Source organism: Pyxicephalus adspersus, chromosome 11 (genome assembly GCF_032062135.1).
Source record: "Pyxicephalus adspersus chromosome 11, UCB_Pads_2.0, whole genome shotgun sequence".
NCBI lineage: Eukaryota > Metazoa > Chordata > Amphibia > Anura > Pyxicephalidae > Pyxicephalus > Pyxicephalus adspersus.
This window is the reverse complement of record NC_092868.1, coordinates 55,383,277-55,406,207: the sequence shown is the minus strand read 5'-3', so window position 1 is coordinate 55,406,207 and position 22,931 is coordinate 55,383,277. Positions and strand designations below refer to the sequence as shown.

General features: G+C 39.5%; 2 protein-coding genes across 2 annotated transcripts in view; one reads left to right on the top strand and one right to left on the bottom strand.

The window, feature by feature from the left end:
* PEX14 (peroxisomal biogenesis factor 14) overlaps positions 1-11,377 on the bottom strand; it is a 107,031-nt gene extending 95,654 nt beyond the window's left edge. The window contains exons 1-2 of the mRNA XM_072425669.1: positions 11,249-11,377; positions 8,373-8,420 (exon numbers count right to left, since the gene is read on the bottom strand). Of these exons, the coding sequence (XP_072281770.1) occupies positions 8,373-8,420; positions 11,249-11,284 (84 nt within the window). The 5' untranslated portion in view covers positions 11,285-11,377. The remainder of the gene's footprint in view (positions 1-8,372; positions 8,421-11,248) is intronic.
* Positions 11,378-11,900: 523 nt separating this feature from the next.
* LOC140340739 (DNA fragmentation factor subunit alpha-like) lies at positions 11,901-22,580 on the top strand. Its single transcript, XM_072426112.1, has 6 exons — positions 11,901-12,025; positions 14,937-15,098; positions 17,484-17,626; positions 18,964-19,153; positions 19,406-19,542; positions 20,265-22,580. Exons 1-6 carry the CDS (start codon positions 11,941-11,943, stop codon positions 20,436-20,438), a joined length of 891 nt encoding a protein of 296 aa, XP_072282213.1. The 5' UTR covers positions 11,901-11,940; the 3' UTR covers positions 20,439-22,580.
* The last annotated feature ends 351 nt before the right edge of the window (positions 22,581-22,931 follow it).

The window sequence follows — 22,931 nt, the reverse complement described above, 5'->3', positions numbered from 1 at the left end:
TCCAACAAGAGATAGTCCTGGTGCAAAATAAAATTCTGTGCTTTAGGAGAATAGATAAAGACGGCTACTAATAGTACTTGGAAAACGTCATAGTACCAGGCGGTTAAGGTCAGGGTGAGCATAGAAAAAATGCAGCCAGGACTTAGCTCCCTTGTGATACTTTATTATAAAGTTCTCAATACACCCCTGAAAAAGCCGGTTAGCGAAAGGCGAGATGTTGTCTTCTTTCTTCTCTAACAATAGGCAAACACTCTCCATCCATCTGATACTGCCCCGGCCCATCTGTCAAATTTTAAAACTCATTGTGGCCTCTGAGCCAAATATACTGATTTAGACTAATAGGCAGCAAATAAAAAGGAGGTAATCGTTAGGATTTACACACATGGGTAAATTATAAATAGGGAGTCAATGAGAGCGTTGTAGTACATTAAAAATAACAGTGAGACAATAGCAATCATTATGGCAGATTTCTTAAAGGACTGAAACGGCAAAAGTTGTCTTTCATTGCTGAAATAGAACTAAAAGTTCTGGCATTGTTACTTTGCGGTGACAACGGAGTGCTATTTTTAGCTGGACTCATGAGACTACTAGAGATGGCATGGCCCCAAAATCTGCAGGGACAATTGGCATAGACTGCCCGTGTTTGTTCAGGTGAACTTTCGACAAGCTATAAGTCGGTGCCAAGTCCTTTCTGGAGTGTGCGGCAGGGTGGGGAGGAGTGGGATCCCCTGAGGTAATGTAAACACACTATGGAGCTGGCACAGGGATAAAAGAGATAGATGCTTGAGGGCGGTGGGAACGCCTTGCCCAAATATGCTGGATTTGGGTGCACTCTGAGTTTAATGTCCATTAACCTCTGAACCTGCCAATCGGAGGAAAGAGTTTATTGTCTGCAATATAGGTGACCGTCTCCAGAAGAATCCCTACTGAAAATAATAATGCTAACTTTTTTTAGCACATTAAGCAATCACATTTCGCAGGTTTCTAATAGCAACTGGAGGGTTTATATACCCTCACATTCTCCCCTAAGGGAAGGAAAGCAATGGGTTGCTTTTGGGTAACACATCCTAAAAACTGACCTGTCACCTGGACAAAGATCTGCAACCAATTTTGTCTGCTGAAGAACCAACATTTGAGGAAACATTGGTGAGGAAGTGGAGATGGCTGATCTCTGAATTTAAACATTTAGCCTGCCAGATCTCAAGTTGGCATGTTACTATGGCACAGAAGAACCTGGAGCCATGATCAAGGATGCTCAAATGAAGAACTGTGTTGGCTGTCTGCGGCATTTAAATTGGCCCTTTCTTGTTGAAAAGTAGCCTGGAATCGGGAGAAAGGGGGATTGTGATTGGTTGAAAGACAGATCTTTCAGAATCATTTCATCATTTTCATCAGTTGTACCAATATAAAGCTCAGAGGTAGCACTTTGGCCTTTGCAGAGCTGGGTCCCAGGTTTGAATCCCGGCTAGGACTGTATCTGCATGGAGTTTGCAGGTTCTTCCTGTGTCTGTGTGGGTTTCCTCTGGGTGCTCCGGTTTCCTCCCACATTCAAAAAACATGGTTAGGTTAATTGGCTACCCCTCAAAAATTGACAGACTAAATAAAGACATGTGACTATGGTAGGGACATTATATTGTGAGCCCTTTTGAGGGACAGCTAGTGACATGACTATGAACTTTGTACAGCGCTGCGTAATATGTTGGCACTATATAAATACTGTGTAATAATAATATTAATTTATTGCCCCAAATTCTCCTTCCCATAAGCAGTAGAAACTGTGGTTAGAGTGGCTCATTAATTACCAACTGCTTACTCTTAGCCCTTGAAACACAGCTCTCACAAAAATATGAAGATAGGTATTATATTTACCTAATCAGGATAAAAATGTTTAACAAACAATTATTTTTTCTTGAACATAAAAAAATACAAATGAACTAGACTGTTACAGTTAAAAATCTATACTGGAATATTCAACTTTTTATTTTTTTTATTTCAAAATTTTGATTTCAAAATTGCGATAGTATGTTTTAGGTGCTATGAATACCTGAATATAAACCGAAGGATCCATTTTTACCTATTTAAATTAGGAAATGCATTGACTAGAGCAGCCTTTCTCAGGTTTTTTTAACATAGGGGACTCTTGAAATAATTGCCATGTCTTATGGAACCCGTCCTATGTCCACAGCTCACAGTACATTATCACAGTGACCTCAAGAATGCCTCTTACATTTTTTGCCATTAAGAAGAATACCACCTGTACAGAAAAAAAAAGATCACTGGTGCCACTTAAACTAACCTGAGAGGCGCAAATTACTCAAATATAAAATATTAATAAAGAAAAATAATAATATTATGATAAATGAGAAACTAACTTCTATCACACAAAATACACATGATAAATATCCAAAGATCTGGGACCCTTGGATAAACTATACTAAATAAAATATAGACACTCTTTCTATATAATACAGTTATATATATCTCCCCTGAAAGAATATTACATTTTATTTTCCTCTTCTCTTTTACTTATTTCTTTAATTATCTCTTTCTTAGAAGTTATCTTCATTACATTATATGCATTTATTTTTCTTTTATGTTATACCTTGAATTATATAATTTCATGTTACTTCATTTTGTTGTAACATTGTATCATTTTATTGTTATAACTTGTAACCTTGTAAAACTCAATAAAAGTTATTGTAACAAAACAAAAAAAAAAAACAAAAAAACAAATTACTCATTGCTTAAAAGGAACCCCTGACAACCCCTGGAGGAACCCCAGGATTCCACGAAACCCTGGTTGAGAAACAATGGACTAGAGTAAAAACCTAGAGATCAAAATGTAACAGTTACCGTTCAAAACTGTAATTAAAATGAACTGCAAAATATAAATACATCAATGACATAATGTTATGTTTTAAACATTTAGGGGAAAAATTAAGATCACATGTTTTTCTCCGCCTCCCCCCTCTTATTTCAGCCTATTTTGTATCTTTGACTTGGTTACAATGCGTTACTTGTTCTTAAATGATCTTTGGCGTTTATTGTTGCCCAGCAGTTGATGTGTTCTCTTTTGTTAAAAACAGCTTGTCTTTGACAGCTCTGATCTGTCAAACCAGATAAAAATGCAGTTCCAGGACATGCCACTAGATGTCACCTGAGTATAAACCAAGTTTCTTTTTCTGGTACAAACGTTTTTTTGAAAAGTTAAAACAAACAAAAATGTGCCAATAGCGCAAAGTATCAATAATAAAACAGTACAAAGAGTATGAATCAAAATATAAAGCTTGTAAGTACAAAAGATTCTTTTTCTAATGGCACTTTCAGGTTAAAAAAAAAAAAATTGGTTTATATTCGAGTACATACAAAATTATCACTTAATTTACTGAATGGAAAATTGAACTGAATTAGTACAACAACATCTATTTACTACAAAGAGTGAGGCACCCCTTCAGTGCCACAATTGGTTTGTAAAATGAATGAGCTTCATCAGATAAGGAGCCTCATTTCTACCCTCATTTCTGAAAGAGACTCACTCACTCAAGTAATTCAAATTCATTGGCTTTATTGGAAATATTCTTCCACTCTAAAGACTGACACAATATTGAATTTATTATCTCCAAGTAGCTTGGTCCAGCTGTAGGCTTTACCTTTTGGTGTCATAGTGAGCTTGCACCCCTCTTCTCCCTTTTTTCCCCTTTTTACTTATCACTCCCCCCTCCCTTTCTATTCTTCCTGTACATTTGTGTGTTTACCCTCTTTTGTATAATATATCTTTATTGGTTTTAACCACCTTGCCGTTAAGCCCGAGCATGCTCGGGCTAAAAACTTTTGCAATTTTCGTTACCCCCGAGTTTTTGTCACCAGGTGGTTAAATGTAAACAAATGTTATGTTGCAATCCGATTGTCATACATTGTATGACAATCGGATTACAACTGAAAGGAAATACTCACCCAGTGTCCGCAGCTCCTATTGCTGGCATCTGTAGTGAGATGTATAGCACAATGCAGAAATCCTACATTGTACTGTGCATCTCTCCGGAGATACCAGCAGCTTCCAGCGTGTGCCTGTGTCTCTGTGTAAGGCACGCAGGGAAATCCCCCCCTCACATCACCCGGAGGATGAGTCATCTTCCGGGTGATGTGATTGGTGATGTATGGGGGTGTGTCAGGGAGGGAATTATCTGCTTTTAAATGGTTTTTACAGTACAAAAACAGCACACAACATGAAATAAAAATAAAAGTACATTTTTAATTTTATTTTTAGATTACATTGTTGTCTATTATTTCATTATTGTTTTAAATTATTATTTATATTTATGTATTATATTATAATTTATGATTTTAATATAATAAATAAATATAATTATCATACCCGGGAGTTAACACTAAGAATTACAAGCCCACAATATAAACAAAAATTTCTATGCAAAAAAAATAGGATAGGATTTTATTAAAAGTACATTTTTTTTTTTTTTACATGATTGTGTGTTTCAAACATTTTTTTTATTCATTATATCTACTAGACCCCTATTCGGACATATTTCTGTAACTTACAGGTCTAAAATGTAAAAAAAAAAATTTCATGAAAAACAGTGTAACGCTTTTGGTACAGAAATCTAGACATCAGTGTAACGCCCAGAAGGTTAATTTGACAAAGACATAAAACACAACAAACATTGGGTAGAACTAAAAAAAAAACCATAATACAATGAAATGAAAACACAATCAGGAATACAAAGGCCAACCTAGTAATTGCAGCATATATAAATAGTCACAACCTAAAAATTCAACTTGTACAGACTAGGAGGCCACCAGTGCCACTTCCCAGTCTACAAGAAGACTGACATGTCAGCATACAGATGCATATGAAAAATACAAATCAAAATTCCGTACCCTGATAGTACAACCCAATAATCAAATAACAAATAAAACGAAAAGACAAAACAAAACGGACAACATTCAAGCCTAGGTAAGTGGGGGTAGAAGGGGAGTAAGAAAAGGGGAGGAAGGGTGCAAAATTTATGAAAGATATGTGAAAAGATGCCATAAATGAACATATCTTCATTATCATGATCCTAATCACCTAATGTTATAATATGTTGATAACAACAATCAGGCGAGATACACCTACCGAAGTGGGGAGATTCCTTATAACAATCCCATGCCAATCAAGTACATTTAAATTGTTCCATCCTATCATCATCCTCTGCCACTAATTGTGCCATATGTCAGATTTTTTCCACTTTAGCTAACCAGTCTTTAACGGCTGGAGTTACAGCTTGTTTCCAAAACCTCGGGATAAGCATTCTGGCAGTTGTAAAAAATGGCTGGCACTTAATGATTTAAACCAAGCCCAGAATCATGGACAGCAAGTAACCTTAGGGTTTTTGGGCATATTGAGCCGGTACAATCATTAAAGATTTTTATAATAATTTCCAAAAACCGACAAATCATTAGGCACGCCTACCAAATGTGGATCATGGAACCTCATTGATCTGAGATGGTGGGAGAAATGTGATGGTGGTCAGCCAGACAAAGGTACCATCGTGCTAATGTCTTGTTATTAGTTTCTTGTGTCCTACAGGTGACAGTGAGCTTATGTGTGAAAGCAAAGGATTTCTTCCAGTCTTCTGCGGATACAACTATGCCCAATTCAGACTCCCAGTATCACGCATATACTGGAGTGCCCGAAGAAGCTTCCCTAATAAGTAGATCATAAAGTAACGAAATTATGTTAGTGGGTAGTGAGGGCGACCGCAATAATGCCTCAACACCCGTCAGACCTCTGGACAATAGAGATGTGTCTGGGAACGAGGATATTTGGGAGTGTACCTGCCTGTATGTAAACCATACGATCATCCTACTGCTCGTCCGAGCTTGAATTGAGGATATGGTGGGTGCCCGACTATTGTGTAGTATACCACCAAGGTAGCGATCATCCGGCAATGACCAAATCAGGAAACACTTTTATGCATTGTTGGAGGAAAGGCCGGGTTATGAAAAAGAGGTGTCATAGGACCCGGGCATGTAGAAACGCGGCCTCCTCGAAGGAGATTATCCCATAAATGTAGAAGATCAAATGTAAGACCGAGCAGAAGGGGGTTTGTTCCAAGGAGGTGTTGATCTATACAGTGAAGAGATCCCAAATCTACTGGAGAAAGAGTGTCTTCCAACAAAACCCAGCTCTTTTCTTCCCTGTTGTGGAACCAATCAATCAACCTGACCAGGACTGACGCTCTAATACATTACAACATCTGGAATCCCCGTGCATTTAGGTTTCGGCAAAGTACGATATGCTATCTGAGAACATTTAGCCGTGTGTACCCTCTTTTACCTCGTTTGTACCCCTGGCTTTTATTGTTCCTCAAACACATCAAGGTGATGGGGTTAGATCTTCAAAGATTTCTTTTTTTGGCCTTCAAAGATTTTTTTTTTTAGGCCTAAGACTATACTTTTCTTCTCTTTTATATAATTTGTTTTTGAATCTTGATGGCTTTATTGTTTTTTGTTGATGTTTTTATTTCATGTTTTGTTTTCATTGGCACTTTCTTTGTGTATAATAGTGGCCTAACTTGAGTATTTTTGCACAATGATTTACCTACTTACTCTGTTTCATCAAATTCCTTTCGATATAACTTACATTAAGTCTCTTATTATTGGTTAGCCTTATTGTACAAGAGAATATTACTTAAGTCTAATTAAAGTCATACATTTTCATCTCTTTATAGCTCTGTAACCTAATTGTAAGTTATGATTTGTTTTCTTATCATGCTCATTTTTTGTTGGTATAAACCCAACCTGAAATAAAAGCTTGACATGACTTTTTAATGCACCAAACTGCCTGTCGTGTGTATTGGGGTGGGGTACAATTGTGATGCATAGCCCTCTATTGTAAGTGCTTTGGGCTGCCACTAAAAACTAATAGTTCTGGAGCACACACAAATTGTATTTTACCACAAACTAATGTAAATATATGAAAACTATTGCATGGCCCTTTGGACATTTAGGGTCCCCTATATTTGCAACACTGGTAACGGCAAAAGAGAAAAACTCTTCTGGGCAGGGTCCTCTCCTCCTCCTGTGTCACTGTCTGTATCTGTCTGTCATTTGCAACCCCTATTTAATGTACAGTGCTGCATAATATGTTGGTGCTATATAAACGCTGTTTAATAATAATAATTTCTATTTCCAGAATTTTGAAATGCAAGAATCAAATCAGGGCAAAACTATTTTTTTCATTTTAAAATTTGTAAAAACAATAGGCCTATCAATAGCTAGAAAAAAAGAGAGAGATTTCTCCTCACATCCTGTCAAAATAAGAAGATACCTCCCTAGCTGCTCTCTTTGCTCCTCCAATGACCTACTAATGACTTCCTTACTCATAACCTCATCAAGCACACGGCTCCAAGACTTTTCTAGAGCTGCCCCAACTCTCTGGAATGGTCTTCCTTGTCCTATTCAGCCTGCTCCTTCTGCTCCTTTAAAAGAGCCCTCAAAACCAAAAAGGCAGTTGGTTACTGAAAAGTGCACGGTGGTGCAAATAATGGTACATATTTCTTTTAAAATTTTTGTTGCTACCCAGACCAACTGCACCCTCCCCTTTCTTATACAGATGTCACAGTGAGAGAAAGCGAGAGTAAAGATTCCCCAATAAGGTGACATACAGAAATAACAATATGACAACTGTAATTGTAATTTCCCACTCTAGCCAAAACAAAAATGACAAATTTGGCTGAAGTGAGCCTTTAACATGCCATAAAAAACAATTACCGTATTTTTCGGACCATTAGACGCTCCGGACTATAAGACGCACCAGTAAAAAAATATGCATTCGGACCATAAGACGCACCCTGATTTTCCCCCCACTTTAGGGGGAAAAAAAGTGCGTCTTATGGTCCGAAAAATACGGTATATAAATATGTTTGGTATTCGTCTCAACACATATAAATCCACTTTGCACAATAAATTTTTTGGTAAACACACAGATTTCCATGCAGAAGAAGCAGTAGCATCTCACCCTGTTTTACATAACTTATGCAGAAAGTACAGCAGTGGGTAGAAAGCAACCAGCTGGTCCACCCAACAACAAAGGGGGTGGATACAAGACCACGCACCCTAAACATAGAGAGACAGCAACAACAGTGGGTCCAGAAAAGATCTGGAAGAAATACCCTCAGCACACCAAGACTCAGGAAATACAATGTATTCTTTTTTTCTCGAGTTCAGCTTGTTATCTAGTTGTTATCTTACTCTCTATCCCCAAACATTATATAGGGTGACAACAACACAATAAGTTTAGGAACTGGAGTTGCTGAAACTACTGAAAAAATATGCAATAATTTTAAAGCTGTGATGTAAAAGTTACTTACCAACTGCTCTCGGGGGACCCTGTTTTCATTGTTCAGCGAGGTGCCACTCTGAAAAATAAATAAGAGAGACATTAGTCCAAGGTGTATTGTCAGACTGGTAAATGTCCCAGGTTTCCTTATTGCTGCTGGAAGACCTCGCAGTATGAAGAATGGGGTTTAAATAATAATGAATAATAAAAGAAGAAAAAAGATTTTTCCAACATGCATGCAAGAAAACCTCCCTTATCTCAGTTTGCACAGTTTGCATTTGGTATACTATTTACTTGACACAACATTCTGCATAATAAAATGTATAATATAGCTTTGTCTTTAGAGAGACCCTGTTAAACATAATTTATTATTGGTATATGGCTGTAAACACCCTGTACACATACAAGTCCTAAGACTACTGTTGGGTGCTGCCATCATGGATAATATATCAACAGCCCCAAACTATGAGCCTTTGTCCTATCAGATTGTGCAGCCTGTTGGATTTGTACTACCATTGGACTGGCCCTGTGCAATGATGTCAGCAGTAGCACAATATGACAGTTGTGTCTGGTCATCATATCATGCTACCTACCTATTGTGTAACATCCCTCATATCTCCCGAACTTTGTGTTGCATGGAGCTGAAACTTTCAGGGTATACAGAGATCCCTTATGGCTATCAGTACCTCTAGCAGCCTTGCCTTTGAGAGTTTTAAAAACATGGATCTCTCCTTACTTGGAAGATGCTAATTCAAGACCACAGGCCCCAAGGATCCTAAAAAAAGTTTAAAGTTTCTCCAGTCCCAAGGAGCTAAAAGCACCACGCAACAAGCTACATCCTGATTGGTTTGGGCCACTCGTCCTTATACTCTCAGTACCTAGCAAAAAGTTGTGTGTATATATGTATATTTTAGTTTTGGGGTTTTCTTCCAATGCCATAGCAGGCCTAAAGGATTTTTGCCTTTTGTTCAAGATTAAGGCACTACTTTTAAAAAACAAAGTTGAATTTGCAAGCAGTGATATAAGGAACTCTGGTTTAGTAATAATTGTTTTGATAGGCAGGATTTTTAGTCTCCTATGACCAATGAGAAATGTTCTATTAATAAAAGGTGATCAGTGTATATTTATTTAAATCAGGATGATAACATAGACACAACTTTCTGTCTGTAATACAGTTCCCAATGACAGCGGTCATGTGCAAGCAATGGATACTTCAGGAGCATTTACTACCAGAAATGGACAAACCGGGAAGTGAAACATATCTACAAACTTTTTTTCCTTCTTACCAAACTCACAATATGAAATTTACAGAAAGGTGTAGAAACTTTTGTTGGTTATCTGCAGTAAATGAGGGAATTCCTGCTGGCTGAAATAAACATATACCTCTGGAAGACAGCGTGCAATACAGGCAGATTCCACTCTGTGAGCAAAGGTCAGGTGAAAACGCCCGACACTGGAGCAAAGGTGAAATGTGGATGAGCAGGGCAAGAGAATGAGGTCCAATGTATCTCTGATGTAGCACTATCAGTTAATATAATGTGGAGAAAAAAAAAACTAAGGAAGAAACAAAACACTGAATGTAGATAAATAGCTAAGGGGGGAGCACAATATAATGAGTGAAGGGAAACACAACTGGGGGGGTTAGCAATCCTTTTTAATGATGCATGAACGAGCGATGTACATACAACACCAATCTGCTCTATGGAGAGGGGAGGAGGGACAACGAGCAAGCAGCACCCCACTGTGCTCTCCTCCCTTCACTTGTATTACGATCGTTCGTGGATCCTCCGCAAGGATGGATTTATGAAGGACGTCGGACGAACACTGTACACACGTCAGACTCTCATTCGATAGTAGCCGCAAAGCGATAATCAGACAAGAATCCTCCGACGTGTGTACGTAGCCAGAGGCACGGGCCACTGCGTAAAAGGCAACGCTGAGTGAAGGAGTAAATTACTGAGGTATAGGCACTGAGTGAAGCTGCACAGTACTAAGATAGAGGTATGAAGCACTGAGTGAAGCTGCACAGTAGTGAGGGAGAGGTATGAGGCACTGAATGAAGCTGCACAGCTCTGAGGGGAAGGTATGAGGCATTGAGTGAAGCTGCACAGTACTGAAGGAGAGGTATGAGGCACTGAGTGAAGATGCACAGTACTGAGGGAGAGGTATGAGGCACCGAGTGAAGCTGCACAGTACTGAGAGGTATGAGGCACTGAGTGAAGCTGTATAGTATTGAGGGAGAGGTATGAGGCACTGAGTGAAGCTGCACAGTACTGAGGGGGAGGTATGAGGCACTGAGTGAAGGTGCACAGTACTAAGGGAAAGGTATAAGTCACTGAATGAAACTGTACAGTACTAAGATAGAGGTATGAGGCACTGAGTGAAACTGTACAGTAGTGAGGGAGAGGTATGAGGCACTGAGTGAAGCTGTAAAGGAATGAGCGGAAGGTATGAGGCACTAAGAGAGGCTGCACAGTAGTGAGGGGGAGGCACTGTGTAAATGGGCCCAGTATTAGAGAGGAGCTATAAAGCAGAGGGGCAGCCATGACAAGGTGTGTGGTGCCCCAGGTGCAGATATTGGAAGAGGTATGAGGCATATAGGCAGGTGACAGGCAGGTATGGGGTACACATGGCAGAGGGGGTGTCAGGTGCAGATATAGGGAGTATGAGGTACTTGTGGTTGAGTTGGGGTCTGTCTGTTGCCCCCTTCCTGTATATAGGGCAGTCAGGTGCAGATGATGGGGGAGGTATGAGGTACACATGGTAGGGGGCGGGTGTCAGGTGCCCTCCTTCCGTACATTAAGCAGTTAGGTGCAGATAATGGGGGAGGTATGAGGCACATATCAGGGTCACACGTACCGCCCTCCCCGCTGTGTGGCGGTTGCCCAGCGCCCTCCCCGCACTCACCTGGACAGGCGGCTCAACCCGATCCGAGGAGGCCATTTTCCCAGACCTCACTGATCGACCGCCGAGCGCACAACATCAGCCAGGCAGAAGCGCGGAGAGCCGAGCGCCGGACTGTGACCCCTGCAAGGCTTGTGAATCACGTGTCTAGAGCTGTCACCGTTTATCACGTGACTCTTCCCTGTGCCTGGGTGCTAGCAAATTTCCCTGGAGGTCCGGGACTAGCAAAGCATTGTGCCTATAGAGGGGTGATGAGGGGTCATGTACAAGAAAGCTAGGTGATCAGGGCAGAAGGATCCTGACAGTTCTCTAAGGTTCCAGTGGATTACCATAAGCACCATATTCTCCAGTATAAAAATACACCATATTCTCCTGTATCATCATTTATTACATATACACTATATTCTCCTGTATGATCATATAATATATATACACCATATTCCCCTGTATGATCATATATATATATACACCATATTCTCCTGTATGATGATATATTACATATACACCAAATTCCTTTGTATTATATCAGGATATCTCTACACAGTAATGACTTTCTGTAAACTTTCTTCCAGCAGCTAAAGGGTTCATTGGAACATGCACTACAATTCCCGGCATGCTCTCCGATCCGAGAATGCGGAAGCGGCGTCCGGAGGCTTGTCTTACACGTGATCAGATTCTTTCCAGCACCGGAGACTATGAAGCGCTGTGTTTTGAGTGTGAGGGGTAACAAGGAGAGGCACGGGGTGGCCGCCTCATCATTACAAGAGCTGCATGACAAAGGTAAATTTTTGGGGTTGTGGGCGAGGATTAATGACCTGACCTGTCCTGTACTGTTCCCTGCCATGGCAGTGTGTACCTTGGCACCACGCAGGTGTCCAGCACATTCAAGGGCAGCCTGGGAGGTGAAAGATAAATCTGAGTTTTATCAGAAGTAGAAGTTTCCTGTATTGTTGTACAATTACACTTCCAGTCTTAAAAAGTAGTGATTTGCTAAATAAAATTAAACACAAATTTTTTCATTTGTATTGTCCAATCAGCATATTTATAAAGAAGTGATCAGGTTGAGCAGATCTATTCATCATGTTTAGACAGAGAACACCATTGGCTACAATAGGGATCCGTGGTGGTAAAGCTATCACCATTAGAAAAGGTAACAGATGAGTTTGGCTCCCTATCCGGTCTAAAACGGAAGCTCTCTTTATAAATTTCCTGCCATCTCTCCGGCAGCAACTTCAGGCGCTATACCCATATCACTGCGACAGGACCATGGTAAATATTTGGTCATTTCTTACTGCGTCATATAATACTTTGTATGCGGCTAATTATCCTCCATAAGCTCTGTCTGCCTATGCAGAACTGGCGCGTTTTACCACTGTCATTTTTGTTGGTTGTATTGCATCAATTAAAAGTTCCATTTTAGAACAAATCAATAAAAGTGAAAGAAAAGAGAGCAGGGATTTTGCACAAAAACAGAAAACCTATATTTAGTATATCAATTACCGTAATTGTACATCAGTTCACAGATCTCATAGACAAATTACATTACATTTGTCATACAAAACAATTTGATCATACATAAGTATACATTAGATACAGAAAGTGATTCGCACAGTGTCAAGGTATAATACTATATCCTTAACTGGTTTGATATTGGACCATCAAGACTTTTTTTGAGGGTCCACAAACTCTTAAATTGGCCTTAGACATATTCCAACTCAACACAACATATATACAATATTGATGCCATATATTGAAAATGCTTTTCGCTTAGGCGAAATGCATCGGGTGCAATTACCAACATGATCAAGGCATTTTCAATATACTTTTTTTTTTGTACTTATGAGGTGGTATTATACTCCAAATAAACTGCATGTGATTTTTCCTACTACAAGCAATATATGTTGGAGATGTGCTATGGAAATTGGTATTTATCTTATTTTCTGGTCCTGTTTGCTCATATGTCCCTATTGGGCAAAAATCAACTCTCAGAGATTCTCTAAGTACCGCTTACATGTATCGCTTGATGTAGTTACTCTTCTGCTAAGTCTTCCTATTTCCACTCTCACTAAACTGAATAGGAAATTGACATATCATATACTCACCGCAGCCAGGTGCTTTATCGCTAGACAATGGAAATCTACCTCACCCCTGGCTTATTGGATCTATATGCTAGAATCAAAGAAGTCCAACTCATGGAACTTCTTACGGCCAGGATTTATGATATGATAAATTCACAGCAATCTGGGCACCATGGGACTTATATCTGTTATCAGCCACTAATATGTTTCAACATGTGATAGGTAATCTTCAGCTAGCCCCTTCCAATGTGTCTCCTTCTATTATCCCCTCCTAACTCCGAGAACTCCTCCTAATTAATTGCCATATATTTACCATTTGTTCTGCATTCTTCTAGTATCCACGCTCTTCCCCTCTCTTCGCCCTTTTTCTTCTAATTTTTCCTTTTCTTTGTTTGATTTACCAAAACATTTTTGGTCTAATTCAAGATATTACTGGAATTGTAGATTGCACATGCTGTGGTGTATGGAAAAAGCCTTCCGCAGAAGTTCTTTATTTTGCTGTAATTTTGTTGGAGTTATTTATATCCTACCCAGTGCTCAACCCAGAAATTTTTTTAACCTGGGTGGGAAGAAATTTTAGGTGGGTGGCAGCCCCTGTATTGTGACCAAACTCTTTGGTAACCACCCAAAAACAGCCGGGTGGGTGCTGAAAAGTGCCGGGTGGTGCGCCCAGTTAAAAGTGCCTGGGGAGAACCCTGCTACCTACCTTGGTTATTATATTGTTAGTGTTATTGTATGTTTCTTGGTTGTGTACCTGCACCTTACTCTTTTATGTGTTGTTATGTTGTTTATTATATGAAAACTTAATAAAAATTACAATTTTTTTAAAAATAGAAAAGGTAACCGAAACCTTTCATAACCCCAAAATAGGTAAATAAAGAACAGATAGGCAAAAGGCGGCTTTTTGGCAAACAATATTAAAGCATACCTAAACTCAGAAATTTCACTTTTCTCTTTTATGTAAAGTAAAAATTATGTTGTTTTAGGTGCAACACCCTTTTTTTTAAAAAAAAACAAAAGGGTGCAGCACCCCCGCCTAATTCTCGAGTACCTAAGCGATCGAGAATGAATGGGAGCACAGAACCTCCCGGGATATCTACGTCACGTATCCTGGGAGGCTCTTGAGCGATCCTTCTGCGCATGCCCGAGATGTTCAGGAGGAGCCTTTTCGCCAAAAGAGATAATGCACGCGGAGTGAGATTGGCCAATTTCTTTTCCAACCTACATCACCAAATCTCGCACCTTGGCCGGGTGACCTAGGATAAAGAATCTGGTAAAAGAGGAGAATATGGCGGCGCCCGGAGCGCCAGTCCCAAGACGGATGCCGGGACGACGCGGGACCCGATGGAAGACACCTCCGGACCGATCAGCTGCGCTATGGTATTGAGGGTAAGTGTATTTATTTTTTGTTTTGGGCGAGGTTTGTGTTTACTTCCTCTTTAATGATCGGTTTCTCAGTTGCAGTCAAAGCAATATTCGGCACCTGGTTCCTCTGTTATGAATATGTTGGTATAAAATTTAGCTGTCGTTTGAGCTGTCATCAGATTGCCTCTTCTTTATAAATTCTTTATTCAGAATTCTGTTTCTTGTTTTTTTTATTTTTTTATTCCCAGCATTTAAAATTCTCAATGTGGACCCCACGAAGGAGCCGGTCACCCTCGTCCTGGCTGAAGACGGTACAATTGTGGACGATGAGGATTATTTTTTGTGTTTGCCTGAAGACACAGAGTTCCTTATTCTGCAAGGAAACAAGAAATGGGCTCCGACTACAGTAGGTATGTGATACAAGGATGGGGGGAAATGGACAAAAAGGGGTATGGCCACTTGGTCAGATAGATGGAATGCAGTTTTGATATTCCATAATATGCATGCTAGGTTAGTTTATCTCCAGAATAAGCAAAAGTGTCAAAGTACAAAAGCAGTGTATTGCTGCCTGAGTTATAGGAAGCTTTATGTATTTCTTCCAGATCTGGTGGTGGCACTTTGCAAGACCCTCCTCTAATAAAGACCAGTTACAGCTCCTCTTTGTCCTTGTGCGGGGTGACTGGTCTTGTATCCGCCCCTCCTATAGATTTCTACAGACAGCCAGTACAAGGTGGAGCCTGTTAGACCCCTCCCCCCACTCTGCCTAATGTACAAGCAATATGCGGCACAGTGATGATATCACTAAAAGATTATATCTGGTATTTAATGCAGTTCATTCATACCCTTTGCAGGTATTAAGAATATTTAGAAGAGTTGTTGTGCCTACACTTCGACTTTGATATCATTGGTTACACAGGAGAAACCTGTAACAAAAATCTGGCATCATTTGTTTAGATAGTACAGGAAAGATGAGTATGTTGGGGTGGGGTGAGATCAAATAGGCTGATTTACTAAAGGCATTCCAAATATAACACTCATTTGTACAACAATTCATTTGAATTATGCAGTTATGAAAAACGAATTCCCGTCTGCCTATTTCATCTGCATATGATTAGATAGCTCCTATGATTTGGTGGCTTTATCAGTTTCGTTCAAGGTAAATGTATTTTCTCCAAGTATAGAACATCAACCCCCCCCCCCCCCCCCCCCATTGTGTGATACTTCCCCATCTCCTAGATTGTAAGCTCCTCGGGACAGGGTCCTCTCCTCCTCCTGTGTCACTGTCTGTATCTCTCTGTCATTGCAACCCCTATTTTTTGTACAGCACTGCGTAATATATTGTTGCTATATAAATCCTGTTTATTAATAATAATAATAATAATAATATTACATTTTATTATTATCAAACAGAATTTATATAGCGCCAACCTATTAAGCAGTGCTGTACAAAAAATAGGGGTTGCAATGACTGACAGATACAGTGACACAGGAGGAGGAGAGGACCCTGCCCTGAAGAGCTTTCAATCTAAGAGGTGGGGGAATTATCACACAATAGGAGGGGGATATGGAAATGTGGGTGAATAGTGAGGGTTTAGGAGACTGAAAAAGAAGGGTAGGTGAGGTTGAAGCATTGGGTTTTAGCACTCCTTTAAATGAGCAGAAAGTAGGAGTAAGCCCAATAGGATGAGGAAGACCATTCCAGAGAGTCGGGGCAGATCTAGAAAAGTCTTGGAGCTGTGCGTGTGAGGAGGTTAATAATAATATTGGTTCAGTGTTCTCCCCAGCCTGTTTTAGCAGGGTGCACCACCTTTTTAATTTTTGGGTGCTTACTGAAGAGCTGGGTCACAATACAGGGACTGCCACCTGCCTACAATTTCTGTCCAACCAACTTGGTTGATTTTGTCTGAAATCCAATGTCCTGGTAACTTCCTGTGTATTGAACTGAAATCTAAAACAACATATTAACGATCCCTGCTCTCTTCTGTAAACTACAAAGTCAGGTCCCATTTGGTAGCGGTGGTGAACAAAGATGGCGGTGTTCCAACACATCCTGCCTTATGGTGACAACACTTCCAATGGTAAAACGGGGAGTGATCTTTTTACCCCAGAACAGGAAGCATGTAATAGGTAAAACTAAAGTTTAAAAAATAATGCAGCCTTGGTACCACTGGATCCACTTTATTACTACTGAGGAATATTGCCGTTTGTTACGACCACCCCCCTAGATACCTGAGTATTCTGGGATGGATGCCTAATTGCATTCTGCCACTGTTTCAGAGATATGATTGATTCTATAGCTGGTTAATGCCCACTTTAACCCCCCCATCTCTCCCCCCCCCCCTTCCTTCTTCCCTTTTTCTCTTTCTCTTTCTTGATTAATTTGTTTGTTCTTCTTTTATTTTTCTTTTCTTATAAAAATGTTTTTTAAAACCTTAAGATATCATGGTTCCTGCTACTGATACAGCACAACGGGTTGGTTACAATGTTTGTATTTCTATGCGGTTGGCCGTTAAGCCACAAGCTTGAAGCTATGTATTGTTAGAACCTAACCCTGCTGTATGTTCTTTTTTGAACTGTATGTTACGACCACTTTATTTTCTTTTCTCTGTATGTACCTTGATATCTTTTATTAAAAAAAAAAATTATAATGCAGCCAAAACCAGTAGGCTGCAATATGCTGTTGGGTTTAGCTATTCTTTTATCAGGTTGGTGAGTAACACAGTCACAAAGATCATACATTGCAGGATGAGGTCCCCTATGAGAACTATACTCTGATTCCTGTGATATGTCTTCAGATGGAGGCACTGCCTGGCTGGCCCGGGAGTCGGTGGAGATGGATGACGTTGATGGCTCAGATTCTCCAAGGTGGAAGGTATTGGCCGCACAGCTGAAGGAGAACTTGTCTAACATCATTCTGTTATCCGAGTCAGACTTTCAGGTATGCAGACCAATGACGTGTAACCCTCTTTGTTGTGTGAAAACAAACCAAGCATGTATAAAGGGAAAAAGAAACTTTTCATTTCAGCCCCAGATGCATTACACAAGTTTATTTACTGTGTTACAAGTTCAATACTTCCTTTTATATTTGACTTTCTCTTAAAATGAGCCCTTCCCCTTAGAAGCATGTCTTCTTTAAAGCAGACCTTGTTCCTCAGAACCTGAATTCTCTTTTTAATAAAAATATATACAATGGCATAACATATGTTTATCAAATCTACCTGTAAAATACATAAATATACTTACATCCACTTCCTGGTGTCTTTATGACAATATTGATGTATAAATTGCCTCCTTGCTGCATTCTGGGAAGGTTACATTAACCGTTTCTTCACCAATATCTTGCATCAAACAGCAAGAGAGAGATCCTTGCACAAATTCCTAATAGGGCTAGGTTCAGACTTACAGGGGCTTGCTGTCAATGAACCACTGCCTTTGGGGGATGCTACATGTAGCTTCTACCTTAGGCAGCCCTATAGAGAATGAATGATGGCAGCAGGGAGTGGTGCCTAAATCTGAATAAGCTGGTTCTTTAGCTACCAGCTGCGCACTTCGTGCGACATAACAAATGATCAAATGATGCAGGATTATTTGATCCCAAGGCAGGTCTGAAACAAGCCCCTTGGCTATATAGACATGTGCAATAATTGTTGTTGGAAAGGATCTTTCACAATCCTTTCCATTGACAAATGACTGCACGATGCATGACTGCTGTATGGAGAGGGGAGGGGGAGAACAACGGAGCGGCACCCCACTGCGCTCTCTCCCGCTTCTTTTCCAATACGGTCATTAGTCTTCCATCGTTTGTGGATCTGCCAGGGCGTTCGTTCAGTCGAAGGACGACAAGCACTGTACACATGCAAGATTCTCGTCAGATAGCGGCCCTTAGCCAGTTATCGGAAGAGAACCATTGCATGTGTGTACCTAGCCTTAGTGTTCCTCAGTATGTGCGAGATCTGGCATCAGTGGCCCAACACAGATAAGGGAAGGGGAATCTGAATGAAAAAGATGTAGGCTGCCATGAATGCCCCCCTTCTGTAAATGTGTGTCTGATCCAGAATACATATGTAAACATTCCGACTATATTGCTGGCTTAATACTTGTTCCTGGTCAATGAACATACAGGCATATTATTTTAGAAGGAGATCATTGATGGAAGCCCTTCTTTCTTTTACCTGACAGGTGTTCTTTAAATGCCCCAGAAAAAAAACGTATTGATTTGAGTAGGATAACTCAAATGTTGCCAAGAATCTTTATTATTGTCTCTACTTCCTGTAGACTCTGATTGATGTGAAGACTGAGGAACTAAGCACAGATATGGCCATGTCACCCGCAAAGACAGAAATGCTGAAGGAAACACTTCAACGCCTTCTGGACCGCCACGAAGAAGAACGTCAATGCAAAGAGCTGCTACAGCTGTATCTGGAGGCTGTGAAGAAGGACACCATAGATGGCCCCCAGCTTCCAGGTTAGGGGAATACAGCAGATATTATTTGGTGCGCCTGTGTTAAAGTAATCTATGTTTTTTGCATTTGGAGTCATTTTTGATAATGCTTTTTAAAGTGGAATTATAGCCATTGCTGCTAGAACAGAAAGCTTTGAGAAATCCAGAATTTTGCATTTGTCATTGGAGGAGCCAACGAGCTATCTTCCAGTGGTAACACTTGTTCTGGTGACATTTATTCTATCCCCTCAAAATGGTTATCTCTTCTTTTTAAAGTGGAACCAAAGAATATGGATGAATCAGATAAGGAGGAGACAGAGATGAGCCACAAAACTCAGCTGTCCAACCACGTATTAAGAATATTAAAGGAAAAGAGAATGCCACATCTCAGCTTATCAAATGAACAGCTGGAAGTAAGTACTTTATATAATGTTGTAATGCCAAACTATTCCAAACAATTGACAGTTGTATGCATATTCATAACAAGCAGTAAATAGGAATTGAAGCAAACCCAAACTGAAAAGTAAAAACTTTCACTTCAGCTCCTTTCTCCCAATTCATATCAATAACATTGCAGCTTTCTAATCTGTAATATACATGCAGAGCAGGTGAACATTGGCAATGGGAGAGCAAAGTGCTGGGACCAGACTGCTAAAAATTTACTGCTTCTCTGCTGCTACAAAGGTCCATGAGGGCCTGATTGTTAAAAACAAGAAATATTAAAAGCTCCATATAATGGCCAAAATGCTACATTAGGTGGCACTTTGAGCAAGGTTTACTTATTCAATGTATTCACTTTGCTCTTTTCTAAATCTTGCAAAAATACCTCCACCTGTTAGCAACCTAAATCTCACAAGGAAATACTTCAGCACAGCGCAGGATTCCCTTCTTGCGACATATGTCAGGTAGGAAGATGACATTACGTAGGCATTTCTGAAGGTAGCTGGAGAAAGGTAAGTATGTCATATAATACCTACATTTGTTTACATCCACGTTCATTTATCATATTTATATTTCGGAGGGAGGGGGCTGTGCAGTGCAAGGACCTAAGTAGATATTGCACTATGTACTTCTTGGTAGTTTGGAGTACTAACATTAAGCTTTAAATTTTTAATCACTGCTTTCCTATCTCCAGGCTGTTTGTGCTCAGGACCCGAGCACCCTATCAGCAGACCTAAACTGCAGTTTGCAGGACGCCCAGCAGATGCAGACATCATGCCAAGAACAGCTCCAGCAGCGTTACGAGCAAGTTCAGTGTATGAACTCTCTAGCAAACGTATCTTCGAACAAGAGAAAAGATCTGGCCTGAGGCATTGGGGGAGGAAGCCAGAAAGAGGTCACACATGAGGTGTAAAATCTGGGTGTGACAGAACCTATAGAGCACTAGTTAAGCAACAACATGCCCTGGCAAGTCAGGTCAGGTGATTTGGTCTGAACTGCAACCAGTGATTTTTTTTTTCTGCCTCAGTTCAAGCCAGGCAAATCCTTAAATCTCTTAAAGAAAACCTATACATAGCAATATTGCCTGTTGCCATAAAGGATAACTTTACCTAAACCTGTTACTGGGCCCAGTTCATGACACTAACAAGCCAAGCTAAGGATTTTTTTTTCATCTTAGAAAATTTATATTTAAACCCACATAGTTGCTGAAAATAATAAAGTTTTGATATGTGTGTAAAGGTTAATGAATTGAGCCTAAAGCTAATATGGCAAAGTCAGTACACATTAATCGGTATTCTTATCTTCTAAAATTAGTCATTTTTGTTAAAACTGTGAAATGAGCCTTTTACCAGCAATGCTTTGCTTACATTGAGTCTGTCTGCACTGTACAGATGTCCGCAGACCAGGACTAAGAACAATAACTGTTAGTCTGATATCTTTAAGTCCTGGTCCTTTAGTATTGACTTCCATTTTTAATCACTGGAAAAATATGCCATAAACTTTAAAGCAGGCATCCTCTGGATACCTTCCCTTATGACTCCAGACAGACAATAATAACAAGCATAGCGCTCATCTAGTGGATCTCTGATGCTTTCCTTGTTCTCAGTTTTGCTCTGCGCTGCACAATGTACACTGCAGACAGGTGAAATGCAGGCAAAGCAATGCTTACAACAGTATGGGTGTTTCAAAACCGCAAAAGTAGCCAGATTTAATTAAAGTTGCTTTTTCCTTCTGGATTTCATAAGAGATATTATGTTTTAAAGTACAGCTTAAGTATGTAAATTATTTTTTTTTCTAAAACTGTGAAAAAACATGACATATTTATAATCAGTATGAATATCCTATTCAAACTTTTGCATTTTAGATGCTCATTTTCCATAAAAATGGTACTACATCTTGGATGGATTATAAGTGTAATTTTGCTAGCACTGTAATACATGGAGCAGCACACAAAATACATTCTGAACAAACAATCTCCTGAAATGCATTTCAAAACCACAAAGATACATGTAATGATCATATCAAATGCACCGTGTTCCTTTCAAACACATGTATTTGAATGCAGAATTCGGCACATGAAATGAAAAGACTGCATTTGACCTGCTTTTCCTGAAATGCACTTCAATATGAAATGTTACGTTTAAAGAAATGTAATGGGGAAAAACATGAACCGCAACCCCTGAACTGTCATCTATTCTACTGAAGTCAGTGGTACATGCATTTGACATGCGCTTTTTTTTTTTTTTTTGTAACACCTCCCTACATGAGCCATGAATGCAGAAGTATGAATGGGTCCTAGCAATCACCTGTACATGTATGTTCCTTACATACTGTATACATCTCAGATTTTCTTTGTTTTAATCATATATAATACCATGAAAGGTATTAGGCACTAAATTGATGTTTACAACAGATGTGTTTTGTCTATAGGAAGGTCTGCATAGCAGAAGTGCAACTGGCCTAGTTATAACCCATCATCATCATTATAGTAAAGTCATGAGCCTTTGCTGTGATGGTTGCACATGGAGATTCAGATATACCTCTGTACCATTCACGAAGATAATCCTACAATCATCTCTCCAAGGCTCTGATTGATGGACGCTTACATTCCCTTGCAAGTGCCACATGTTAGTTGCGGGGAAGAATAGCTAAAGGTATTTATCTGTAGCTATGTAGCTTTTTGGGTATCAAAGCAAGACAGTTTCTACCTTTACACATTGGTATTTTGCTTCTTTAAAATGTTCAGTCTTTAATGAAGCAGTACTGTGATAATAGGCAATGTTGCTTATAAATTTGTTGTGGGGTTATGGTTTACAGACACTTCCAGGGCAATGTGTTACCTATGTATGTTACCTACAGTATGAACAGATCTTACTTCTACTGCAAAGATAAAATTATTGGTGTTTAAAGAAATCTAAAGGGACTTTTTTTCTATTTTTGAGTACATAAATTTTTGCACTAAGTCTCTTTTTTGGGACTTACCTCTTGAAATAAATGTTTTTACAAAGTATCAATGGTTTTTGTCTTTTTTTACTAATTATTACTGGATTTTAAAGGATATTTAATCTGTATAGATCATTTAGTTATCATAGGACATGCAGATTTTACTAAATAAATAAGCAGAGTAGTGTGTTTCTTCAAGAGCACCTGAACTCAAGAAGCTTCGCTAAAAAATGTAAGCAAGCAAAGGACCAGTCAACAGTACTGCCTAGTTTTCTTTTGTTTCAATCAGTTTTATTATGTTTTCAGGAAAAAAAGATAACAGGTAACATAACAAAGGAATCAAATATACATCCCGCACATCATAACAAACATAACATTGTATACTTCGAATCAACAGACATATACTACCAAAGAGCTG